Source organism: Rhinichthys klamathensis, unplaced genomic scaffold (assembly GCF_029890125.1).
Source record: "Rhinichthys klamathensis goyatoka isolate OS25496 unplaced genomic scaffold, OSU_Roscu_1.1 h1tg000079l_1, whole genome shotgun sequence".
NCBI lineage: Eukaryota > Metazoa > Chordata > Actinopteri > Cypriniformes > Leuciscidae > Rhinichthys > Rhinichthys klamathensis.
In genome coordinates, this window is record NW_026606621.1 from 4,319,841 (window position 1) to 4,332,925 (window position 13,085).

Sequence of the window (13,085 nt, forward strand, 5' to 3'; positions counted from 1 at the left end):
TCAGTGACCTACTAGTTTAATAGTTTATACTGCAAGTATACTTGTAAGTTTTCTTTTAGTGAACAAAACATCATAGTTATTGTTTACTATTTGTATATTATTTTATTTGCATTTTAAGTAGGCTATACTACTACTACTGTTCCTATTTAGGTATTCATTTTTTAAAATACTTAAAATATACCTTTGTCTGTATTTGAATTGTTTCCATTTAAAAAATATTTTATTGTAGCTTCACACAAGCCTACACAAAAATTCATAATAAGAAACATATGTTTTCTTTATAAATCAATATTTTTATAAGTCAGTAGCCTATGTAAAACTACATAAAATAATAATAATAATAGGCAACTCAATCATAAGAGCAAACACAACTACAAGCCAAGAATACTTAAAAGTATATAATTTTAAGTATATCTTGATCAAAATATTGAGCTCAAGCACAGGTCAAATATCCTTACCTTTCTGACAGCAAGTGAAGTATCCTTAAGTGCAATTTCTGAGAAATACATAAAAAGTAGACTGAAAGTATACTTTCTTATTTTTAGTTTTAAAAAAGCACAATGCGCTCACTGCTGCAAATGACCTAAACAGTGACGTCAACTCCAAATCTATAGGTCTATAGCTAACTTGAATAAACTTTTCGTAAGTGAAGTGACACTAACATATCTAGCGTGATCAATAAAGCTTCCAGCTCCTTTGAGCATTCTCATGCACATCAATTTAGTGTCAAACTTATTGCTGTACGGTTCATCATTTTGAAGAAGAAAGTAAGAGGCAAAAGTGAGGAAAATTCCACCGTTTTTTATTAGCAGACACTGCAACATCAGAGAGTACATAACAACCTGCGGACTTCAATAAATGTCGGAATCACATAGTAAAAAAATTACAATTTGCATGAAAACATTATGATCTTTAATAAGCTGCCATTTTTAATTATCAGTTTGTTTTTGGGCCCATCAGGGGTCCGTTTCAATAAGGAGGTTCAACCAACTCTGAGTCAAAACGTGAACTCTTGAGTTGATTTACCCTGAGATGGGAATCCCAGAGTTCATTTCAGGGTTAACATACTCAGAGTTTTCACTAAACCTCCTTTCTGAAACGGGCCTCAGCTCTCTGTTTTTTTTTTTCTGTTTAATTATTATTCCACTAATGAATAATACATCAAAATCTAGGGCAAATGGATAAACAGCGAGGAAAGAATGCATGAGGTTAAAAAGTCAATTTCCCCCAGCCATGTAGAATCGCTTGGAAAAACTTAAAAACAAGTGTGAGGAAGAAGAATGGAGAGCATGTGGAAACAATTTAAGAAAACACTCACTGCATTCTCGCAGAAACAATCACTGCAAATCTACAAGGTGCTCAGTATTTAGCTTCAGTTTGTGCTAAAGATTTGTACTGATACTTATAAAACCATTGATAAAAATATTTCTTTGTTAACAATATGCCTTGGAGGTTGGACAATGACACAACACTTAGGAGTGACGAGGAGTTGCAACGAGAGTGTTGGCGGGATGCAATAGTGCTACTCGGACTTTGCTTCCTTTGTTTCTTTGTGAGTCTTTGCGACCTGAGGATGGGTTGAGAAAAATAAAGGGAGAATGATGAATTTTGCATGTCATAGGATAGCCATAACATATCCCAGAGTAACAGCATTTCATTTCATTACACAGAATCAAAAGGCTCATTAAAAAAGTGCTGTGACTATACAGTTCTGTGTTGAATGTGTGATATGCAGCAGTGAAATTATAACACCGCCCTGACCTTCGCATCTCCATTCTCAGAGTGGTTTTCCTCGTTGGCTGCAGACTCTGAGGACTCCTTGGCCTTCATCTTGGTCTTTTTGTCCTCCTTTTTGACATTGACTGCTTTGTCTTTCTACAGGGGAAGTAAATGATTGGCAGCACATTGTTTTAACTGAATCCATAAACAGAACTTATCCACTGAACATTTGCACGCGTGTAAACTCGCTCGCATACATTAACAGTACTTTGTTAATGTACTGAAACATTGTTCTAATGTTACAGTTTTATTGTTGGTTTGTTAGGTTTCTGTTTCTATATACCTTAGCTGTCCTTTTTGATTTGGGTTCAGCCATCACAGGATCTGGTCTCTATAAATAAAAAAAATAAAAAAAATGAAAAAACAGCTAAGAAGTGCTCATGTATAAAAAAGAAAACAGGCACATTCACCATATTTGAGGCATTGTTCAAACTGAAATTATAAAACAAAGTTTGAAACAAAACTGTTGTAAAATGTATTTTTTTTAAACATTTTACATGTAACACTTTAAATAGAACATATTTAACAAATTAAACTGTTAAATATTTTACATGAAGCCATATTCCATTATTGAGTAAGTACAATAATAAAATCACTGTTAAAAATGTGTCCTTGCCTTAACATGATTCCCTACGGCAAGATATTTAAGTTTAGAGTCATATATTGATTAATGATTTATATATTTGTATTGGATTTGGCAGGAAATTTTACATTTACATCATCCACAAAACCGAGAAAAGAAGGTCTGGCTACTATGGTGGCAGTTAAAGTATGCTACTTATTTGCTCAAATTACATAATGTTTAGATATATGCCTTTTTTACGTGTTTTATTGTATTGCCATTGGTGGAGAATGACAAATCTGTTCTGATATGGTGATAGATAGACAACTAGTATATCAGCAAATGACCACAGAGAGGTCAAAACTCAGTAGTGCACCTTTAACCAGTCTAGTTGGCATTTTTAAGCATAAACATATCACACACAAACAACATCTGATAATGGCAACATACGTACTGTCGATAACCGTGCAGATCTCCTCTTAGGCTGAAAAGAGTACAAAGATAATATTCATACAACTATTAATAAAGGAACACCTTTCAATAAACAATCATATAAAACAAGTGGCATAAAAAGTTTAAATATACAAAAATTAATTCACCTCATCCTTTGCAACACCGTCTGCTCTCTGTGGATGACAAAAAAACAAAAACATGAGCTCAACAAAACCTTTATGTAGAATTAAATGAAAATAATACTACTAATAATATATATTTAAAAAAAAACTTACATTACTTTTATTATAATTTTACATTTGCACACATCCAAATGTAAGACCAATAATAAACATATCCAGTGGCCAGTATAAGTAAACTCATTAGTTCAGCTCAACCATCCCTTATTAATAGCACAACCAACCCCTATATGTGAGCTGCGAGAGGAGGAGCTGACGACAGCGCCATCTTTCGGTACTTTAGCGCCATTACAGCCATCTGCTCACAAGAACAAAGACTATAAAATAATAACACTGTTATTGTCCATTTCAGTGCGTTCTCAATCTTTAGTAGCTATTGCACAAGTCATTTTTAGTAGAAGTGGATGTTTCGTGATGGGTTTTTGTAAGAGTTTCTTCTTACACAGCATGGCTGACCCCACAGGAAACCAGAAAAACATAGCCTTCTTCAGCACGAAATCGCAGATACTGTGTAAAATGTAGATATATTCTGTGCGGATTTCAGTGTTGAATATTTTAAAAATATGCATATAAAGATATATATTTAGCAAAACAAAGAATAAATAAACCACATAAATATGGCTATATCGATGCCGAACAATGCCTCCATGATGTAGGTGTGTGTGTGTGTGTGCGCGCGCGAACGAACGAACAAAAGGATAACGTTACGTACCTTTCTTTTAGGCATGTTGGATTCCTAAAGAGATTCAGTAAAACACAAGGAAAACTGCTGCTTTAGAGGAGAACTCGGCATATACGTGCTCAGCTCAGTACACTTAACACAATAGTAAACAGAGAAACATTAGCGAGGGACTGAATGGGATAAGGGGGAGCTTAGGCGGGACTGATGTGTAGTTAAACCAATCAGCGCTGAGAGCCAAACATGACAAAGATCCGAGCCGGTATCTCTGAAAAATGTCGACAGCAAGAAAGAAAGACTGAGAATATATGCATTACTCCAAGACTCAAATGTGCCTCTTCATTAGTTTACTTTTTAACGAGGAAAACGACCCTTGTGCTTTTGCAATTTCATAGCAGCTTTGCCATTTAGGTATAGTTCAAAATGGCGCCCTGGAATTGTGTCGGGTTAGAGTTACTTTCTCAAGCCTGCAGATGACAAATTTGCTACAAGCAAAAAAAAAAAAAAAAAAAAAAAAAAAACAGGGAGAGAGAGAGATAGAGAAAACTGCGTTCGCGCTTACTTAGTGTAGACAGTCAGTTTAGTTGGTTAACAGGGCGTTAGTTTGTTCTGTCGCACTGTGATAAAATAGCATGTTAAAACTGCGAAGCAACCAAACAGAACTTTTATTCGGTGGAAATTGCTGCACAGTTCATACGTGTCACCGCTACTTATTTTGCAGCATATACATGAACTCAGAATAATGTGTTTTTTCCACTAAACACCAGTATGATAGAACTCTTTAAATGTGTTCTCGATAACATGATTCATATAACATAAGCAGAGGTAACGCTCTGAAATTCTTCAAACCGCACACAGGCAGCACGGCGATGGCTTTGTTGTTTAGTCATTCATGGCTGCTATAACTTTCTCACATTCAGTGTTCGTTTCTCAGCTGAACATTTCACACCAGTTTTCATTTGTATACTCCATGGAAAACACATTCTAGTTCTTAAATCACTGATAAAGATTACTGATAAAGCAGAACGAGCTCTGCAAGCCATGTTTTGCTGTAGGCTAGAGGCGGAGAACGAGGAGGGGTAAAAGAAAGAGAGAAGGGCAATAATGAGCACACAGCACAGATCTTAACCGGAATGAACAGATTCTCATCGAGACAGACGGGAGTGAATGTGGATTTTTACACCGCTGTTGTGCCGTTAACCTTCCCCCGGAGATTGTTGTTTGCATCCTGTTAGATTTAAGGAATTTGTGATTATGGTGATTAAAGTTTACATCGCATCATCCTCCGGATCAACATCGGTAAGAACTTAAGACACAAGTTTAATTGAGAACATGCGACATTACAAATTTTTACCACAACAAATACGCCAAAATACAACACCAATTGTTACCACAGTGAAGTCAATAAATTAATGAGGGATCAAACAGTGTAAGAAAAGTCCACAATCTTTGTCCTTTTTTTTCTTCTTTTTTTTCTTCTTTTTTATGATGTCGTTGATGACGCATTCAATTTGTTTTACATAGTGACAATAACGAGTGTGACACGAATAATACATTTGGGTGGAAATGATGTTTACCACGAAAATTATTCTATATTATTTTATTAAGTAGGCTATAGCTTATTATTATTATTATTATTGTTATTATTAGTCAGACTGAAAACATGTTTATTGATTACTGAAACATCAACATAAATACTGCTCTAAACTATTATTTTGTTTTCAAGCAAGTTCAACAGAGAAAAACACAACAGTCTAAATATGGTGTTGAAGTTGATAGTTAACCACTTCCTTATTAGTGTGCTGGTAATAATCACTCCTGCTCGACTACTCAAAATACAATGTGCATAACTAGACTAGAGACTGGACCCAATGACCCTGCCAGTTTCAATGAGTATGTTTTATTTGCATCTTAACTGTCGAAAAGTTTTAAATAACAGTATTCACACTGTGAAATGAGCACGCTAGAGGGGGCTATTCCTCCAGCAGGTGATTTGGCTGAAGCACTTCCTAATTTGGTGAGTTAGCGAAAACTTGTGCTCTAGATACGCTAAGTTATGTAACATTGGAATGACAGTGACACATCTCATGGTCTCGACTAGCTCATGCTCCAGCCACCAGTGGCATGTGGTTTTTTTCTTAAATGAGGAGGCAAATGCCACTGTTTTTTTTTTCTTCAGTCCATTGCCAAATAATATACCAATTTATTTTGATGTTGACACAGGTTAAGTGTTACATTTATCTTAGACTAACAGCAAGCAGTTTGTGTAAATCCACTTTCAGAGAAGCTCAGGTTCTGAGTATTTCTTTTTTCCCAACATTAATTTCCCACATGTCAAGTACAATTATGTGGTTTTGTTTCATAAAACAGTGTATACTTTTTTCTTGATTTACCCTGAAAGAATGGAAGGGAAATGTTACAACACGCCCCATAGTGGGAACATTGTAACATGGCCATATGCCAGCATAAAATGTTATCCGATCTTATATATATATATATATATATATATATATATATATATAAAAAGACAAACTAAAATAATCTCTCAATAAAATACAATTATAAACTTTTTCATATAAAATAATGGCATTGTTTTAATAATGAAAATAAACTCATTTTTGAGTTTGACAACAAACGCACTGCAAAAAAACAGCTATACAGCATAGTTCAAATCAATGATAATGAACAATTTCTGAACATTGACTGTCAGTCTTTATTCATCTTTTTCTCATGGTTTCTCAATAGAATTCATAAAAGTATAGAATAGAATGGCATAGTTCTAATACCTGCACAATTGGGATTTAAACCTGGCTAGTGTCTTTTGCTAGTTAGCGAAGCATTAAAGAACTATAGATTTGTCTAATTTTAAATTAACACAAAACTATAGATGAAAAATTTACATAAGAGATTTACTTTTGCTATGGTTAAATAAATGTTCAGTGATATCTTTCAAAGATTTATGAATTTTGGCGCAATTTTTTCTCTCTATATAGTGTTGAAATGGCAGCTAGTAAATAAACTAAGTTTCGTCATGCTAGCATGTGTGGAAATATTTAAAACAAGTGTGTAACAACTAGCCCCACGTTAGGTTGTGGCCCGCTGACCCCTATACCACAATGTCATGATGTATTTTTAAAATCACCAAGGGAAGCTGAGTGCATTACTTTCAGATCATCAAAGTTAAAATAAGATATGAAAGACAGCGATGATACTGTATTTGATTCCAATCATCAGCTCATAAGTAGGGATTCCATGACCTGATATGTATGGGTCAGATAAGGGAGACATCCAAAATGTGTACTGTTGGTGTGTTTCCTGGGACAGGGTTGGAAAACAATGGTTGACATTCAGGCTGATTTGTGAAGCGTAATAAGCAAATCATATTGCAATAGAAACTATCATGGGACTTAAAGGTGCAATAGGTGGTCTGGAAAATACTAACTTTTGCCTGGTACCATTGAAAGCATACAATCCCACCCTCCCTGCAAATCACCGTCCAAAGCATGCCTGCTCCAAAATACATGAATGCGCACAGACCAGAAGCAACACGACCAGAGACAACGTTATCGGATTACATCATTTGTCATTCACCGATGAGAAAACTTTACAGTTTGAGTGAAGGAAGAAACAGAAGCGTTTGATTGCATACATAAGTATGTGATTGTTAAATTACTCCAGTTCAGAGGTTGACCTGTGGACATAAAGTAAAGAATGCTCTGTATTTCAGCTTTATTCATATGTGATATCAGGACATAGTGGCAACACAGTCAAATCTCACTGAATTATCTGCATAGGGCAAAGTACATAGAACTGTACTCTCAAACCTGAAATGTAGATACTTGCCACTTGTTGTCGGTTCAGATTCAGAAGGAAAGTTAGGTTGTTTGCCTGCCATTCTCACTCTGTCTGCACAGCGTTCGTGAAACACGCTGATGGCGAATGATGTCTGCAGTGGTTCGCAAACACACGTTGACTGACAAGAAACACATGGTATCATTTCATTCGGCCCTTGGGGTGGTGTTGATTGTCCGAAATGCGTATAGAATCACGTCAATTCATTGGCTCAATTCAGCGGTGCTCATCACTCACTCTTAATACTGTGAACGCGTCGTCTGCTCCTCAGATTTTCTTCTTCTTCAGAAGTGGTTTATCTGGCCCGTGCTAGTTAAGTGATTTTGTTTTGGATATTCTCTTTTTGTGCAACCGCATTTAGTGGAACTTGCTTCGTTCTCCTCTCGGTGAAGCACAATGGAGCTGCGTCATTGCCAGCCACCGTCTTCTCATTTCATTGCAAGAGACGACCCGCATGATGTGTGAAATGCATGCACGGGAGGCTATTTATGGAAGTTTTGCCAGAATTTCAAGCTTAAAACATTCCAAGCTAGACTATGCTTGCTTTGAGAAGGATTCATCCGCTCTTACCCGTCGCTCTGTGACAAATGAAGCAGCTGAGGCCCTTCATGAATCCGAGGCCTGGGGTTCGGCTTCTGATTTGAAGGTTTTTGAGCTCCCTAGCGACCAGAAAGGAAGCTGCCATTTTCAGCGATCTTCATTACGATATCTCAAGACCCTGGAAGCAGCCTTTGTCCGCTCATTTGACTAACGCGGCAACCCAACCAGGCTGGTTCTGTGGATCAGGGCTATACTTGCATTCCAGCAGTTGAGAACATGCCAGCCACTCACCTTCACAGATGCTCTTCGAATCAAAATCTGTTAAACCCGCCGCCATGCACGCTTCAAGATACAGAGTTAAGTGACCAACACCATCTTCCTGTATTGAGGGACGGAGACGCTTCGGGCTATCTCCCCTCAATACCTCTTCTCGCTCGAGCTGCTTCACCCCCGATCTGGCTTTCTCCCCGAGTCGGATGCTCCAACCTCTACACCAGACCCCAAAATGAGGAAAACCTCCTCATTAGTCCTCATGGGCCTCTCTTCGCTGTCAGAGGATGCCTTAGGTCCTCCTCCAGTAACTTTAGCTTTCTTCCCACCAACTCTCGCTGGCAGCCACACAGAAAGTCTGGCGGCCGAGCTCCTACTAGAGCCCATTCCTATGCAACGCTTGTCTTATCACCTGGCAGCATGGAGGCTTCTGCCAGGTGTGTCGCGCTGGGTTCTCTACACGATTCAATTCGGATACACCCTCCATTTCCATCGGCATCCTTCTTGCTTCGACCGGGTTCTTCCCACTGTTACGAACAGCATCCTCGAGGCTTCTGGTTTTCAGCAGGAAGTGACATCGATCCTCCTGAAGGGAGCGATAGAGGAGGTTCCTCCTTCTGACTTGAACCGTGGCTTTTTCAGCCACTACTTCCTCGTCCCAAAGAAGGAAGGGGTCTGCGCCCTATATTGGACCCATGTCATCCAATTCTTCCCTCTACAAAGGAAAATTCAAGATGCTGACGTTAAAAACTCTCCTGGGGCAGATCTGAACAGGGGACTGGTTTGTTACCGTGGACCTGAAGTTGTACCAATTTCAGGTCCTTTCATTTGGTCTGGCTTTTACAGACGTTCTCCAAGTGCATGGATGCAGCCATGGTGCCGTCCAGTCTCGTCATCTCCTCGTCATACGCCTGGGTCTATTGCTCTACTGGCTCCATCGCTAGTGGTTGGACCCCTGTATCCACCCTGACTCCTCCCACTATCAGTTCCACTGTGGTGTTTCTTCTCTATCTGGGTTCCCACCTGGTTCCTTCTGCCTTAATCGCCTCCCTGGCTTCTCCCTCCGTCAACTCGTCCGTGGTGTCTCTATCTGTCGGCTCCTCCTAGTTTCCACCTGTCTCTGAGTCCTCATCCTCCTCCTGAGCCCACACCCTCCCTCCCCTTTTGGACTATATTGTTACAGTGTGAGGACGTGCCTTTCATGGAGGGCGGTGTAATGTCAGGGTCATGTTCAGTTCTGTTTAATTTCATTGTTTTGGTTTCATTTTCTCTGTTCTTGTTTTTTCTGTGTTCCTGTTCATTGCTAGTTTCTATAGTTATTCATTAGTTCCACACCTGTTCTTAGTTCTGTTCTCAAGAATTATTTTTGTTCTGTATTTATAGCTGTTCAGTGTTCCGTCTCGTTTATGTTAATGTGGTTGTGTTTTACTGTGATTATTCCTGCATGTTTTTTTTTGTTTATTAATAATGTGTTTTTTTTTCTCTTATTCTACTTGTCATTGTGCGCTTTATACAGCCACTCGTTACATATTTATTTTAGTAAATAAATAGAGTAAATATTTATTTCATGCCTTTAAATGACTAAAGCTTTTGAACACGAAGAGGTATTTTCACATAATTGGGTATACATATGTAAGAGCTTAGTCTGACTACACGTAATTTTATAGGGCTTGACCACAACAATCAAAAACATGAAAAAAATACTTTTGGACTTTTTTTTTTTTTTTAAATAAAACAAACAAAACTAGTGCAGGAAACCGTAACTGTTTTTGAGGACATCATAATTAGTGTCCATCAATTTTAATGTGTGATTTAATCTTCTATTTCCCTCAGATCAAGAAACAGCAACAGGATGTCATGGGCTTCTTGGCAGCCAATAAGATTGAGTTTGAGGAATGTGACATTGCAGCTGATGAAGACAACAGAAAATGGATGCGGGAAAATGTTCCAGATGATTTCCGACCAACCTCAGGGAACCCGCTACCTCCTCAGATCTTCAACGAAGAGAGATATTGTGGGGTGTGTACATATAAGAAATATCACATGTTGAGGTAGTACAGTAGCTCTCAACACTAGTCAAACATTATGGAATATTCTGGGTTAACATAACCTAAAGTCTTTGGACAGTATTTGTGACATGCTGTCAATAACCACAGAAAATATTTTCAACTCATCCATTTAAAAGCAAAAGCCCTTTAAAGGTGCACTATGCAGGGTTTTCAGTTTGCAAACAAGATTCAAACTTAGCCTCTCCTCTACATGGCCAGAAGCCACGCCCTCTCCCCAGATACCATATATCAGTTGCACACGCAGTTGGCTATATAACAACAAACAACTGAAAAATTCTTCATAATATCTTCTTTTGTATTTCCCAGTAGAAAGAACGTTTGGAACAACATGAGGCTAAATAAATTAACCAATCCTTTAACATCTTGTCACAGATTTAACCCAGAATATTCCTTTAAGAGAAAATAGTTTGCCCGAACTCAACAGATGCCTTTCACGGAGGTGATGAAGCTTTCAAAATGAATCTATTTCTGTAAGTTTCCGTGTTGCGCAGGACAGGTAATTTCCAAATATCAGAAGAACTTGTGTCTTGTGTTTTGACTGGTTTACTCAAGCACAGACTCTAAGAATTGAGCAATGCTTTCTTTTGCCATCTGCTCCCTAAATGATGCTTCTGTGCTCCAGAACTATGAGGCATTTTTCGATGCCCGTGAAGACAATGCTGTGTATGCGTTTCTTGGCTTGACTGCGCCCCCAGGTTCAAAGGTAGGTGTTCTGACAGACAAAAGGGTCCTTTATGCCCTCCTCATGTGTACGGTGTGTGTCCGCTCTTAGGAATGTTTGAGTGCTAATGTTTAGCCTCACGGACACAATGTCCCGTCTGATGGCCTTTGCTTCATAGACATGCTCTTCTCCTTCTACGGTTCTCACTGCTAACTTGAACTAATCCGAAGGCTTTCTGTGTTTCTTCACAGGAAGCAGAAGCCCTATCTAAGAAAAGCCAGATGTAATCTAGAGAACCCGCTCCAGCACAGCTGCTGAACTCCTGCACTTTCTGATGGTTTTCTTTTCTTTTTCTTATTGGTTCATATCTTTTTTCTTTCTTTTTTTTTTTTTTTTGCACCCATGAAATTATGTGATGAGATGGAATTATGTGTCCACTCAAGAGCCCTTTTCATTAATTCACTGTTAAATGGCTATTCAACTTGAAATTAATTTCTGTAGCCGTCCAAATAGACACGAGCAAAGATGTCAAGATTTGACAGTTAATTATTTCTCTAATGTTTATACAGGTTTATACTTAAATGTACTTGATTATTAATGTGGTCAAAGTTACATCCAATTAGTGCCCATATATTGCAATGATAGTTTGCTTTTTTGTGTGTTTAAATATATTCTTTTTAGTGTCTAGTATTTTTAGTAAAATGGATCTTTACTTTCTTTTTCAAATAATTGATTTATGTCTATATTTCATACTGCATGTTTTGCCTCAAGTATCCTCCATGTCTTAATAGAGTACTTTTTTCTATTTTTAAGTTTTAAAACTAGAGAGAAATATAACAGGCCTCCCACTTTGTAACACCGCTAGTCATTCTTTCAAATCCCGATCTCATGCTTTCATTACAGTTGTACATATTTTCTTTTTCAAGATCATTGTAACATGTAATAAGAACATTTGATATGAATGTATACTGTAGTGAATCTTTTTAGAGCTACAGTAATTTGGCAGTCTCTACCATGGTAAGGCTTTTGTTTACATTATTACATCATACTGTATTGTACAGTGCCTGTATTTTATATAACAGTTATCTGTCTCTCTCCATCTGTCTCTTTACCATCACTTTGGTACTAATTTCAGAATCTTGATGTCATTTTTCAGAGCTCTAGACATACAACCCAAAAGTCTTCAGCTGTAACAGGCTGTCCAGTGTTTACAACATTGCATTGTGCTTTCATTTATTTTTGGCATTGCACTTGCAGAATCATTTGTTCATTATCATGAAAATACCATAGAAAATTTTTTTCCCCCGATTGCTTACACAGTTCATTAAACAATTTTGCATTTTGACTGTCATGTCAAAAATCTAATATTTTAGTATTATTCTCTTTTGTCAGAATCAAACTTTGGCCTCAAATGACACACAAATCATAACAAATACACAGACTAATTCCTGCCCAGTTAACATCAGTGAGATTCATTCATAACAATGTGACAAAACCCTTTTATTGGGAATACAACCTAAATGAAAGAGTGCAGATACAGTTCATTACACTATACTGTAGATGAAAAGAAGAAAAGTTAAAATACCACAGAATATGAACCCGGTATGCAACACAATGCTGTGAATTACAGTACAATAAAATATTTTTTCGAATAAATAAATTCAGCATCCTCTACGCTTTTGGCAAAATTTCATTTCAGTATACACCATACTATAGCAGTAGCAGTTTCTTAATTTTCTGACAAAAGACTTTCTCTACCTCGTCGTCTCTCAGTTCTGCAAACATACAGGACGTAAAAAAATGTGTTAAACGTTTTGAGAAATGTGTCTGTTTTGAGAGCTGATTGAATGGTTTGGCAAATTGTGCCAACTGAAACAGTTATAGTGTGTTAGCAATCGAGAAAAACTCATTCAGATCACCCACACACAAGATACTGATAGTTTCACTGTGTAGTTGTTTGTACAATCATTAAATATTGTTGTACAATATATGTGATTGATATTTCATAATGGTTCTATAAATACATCACTGTAAAATAACT

At 37.4% G+C, this 13,085-nt stretch overlaps 2 protein-coding genes across 2 annotated transcripts; one reads left to right on the forward strand and one right to left on the reverse strand.

Annotated features, from left to right (window-relative positions):
• Positions 1-781: 781 nt before the first annotated feature.
• On the reverse strand, positions 782-3,857 carry hmgn6 (high mobility group nucleosome binding domain 6). The gene is made up of 6 exons (XM_056251249.1): positions 3,686-3,857; positions 2,941-2,967; positions 2,796-2,825; positions 2,063-2,110; positions 1,762-1,875; positions 782-1,567 (listed from the first exon to the last, which is right to left on the reverse strand). Exons 1-6 carry the CDS (start codon positions 3,698-3,700, stop codon positions 1,523-1,525), a joined length of 279 nt encoding a protein of 92 aa, XP_056107224.1. The 5' UTR covers positions 3,701-3,857; the 3' UTR covers positions 782-1,522.
• Positions 3,858-4,780: 923 nt separating this feature from the next.
• sh3bgrl (SH3 domain binding glutamate-rich protein like) lies at positions 4,781-11,518 on the forward strand. The gene is made up of 4 exons (XM_056251250.1): positions 4,781-4,951; positions 10,148-10,333; positions 11,006-11,086; positions 11,296-11,518. The coding sequence occupies exons 1-4, from the start codon at positions 4,907-4,909 to the stop codon at positions 11,329-11,331; spliced, it is 348 nt and encodes a 115-aa protein (XP_056107225.1). The 5' UTR covers positions 4,781-4,906; the 3' UTR covers positions 11,332-11,518.
• Positions 11,519-13,085: the final 1,567 nt, after the last annotated feature.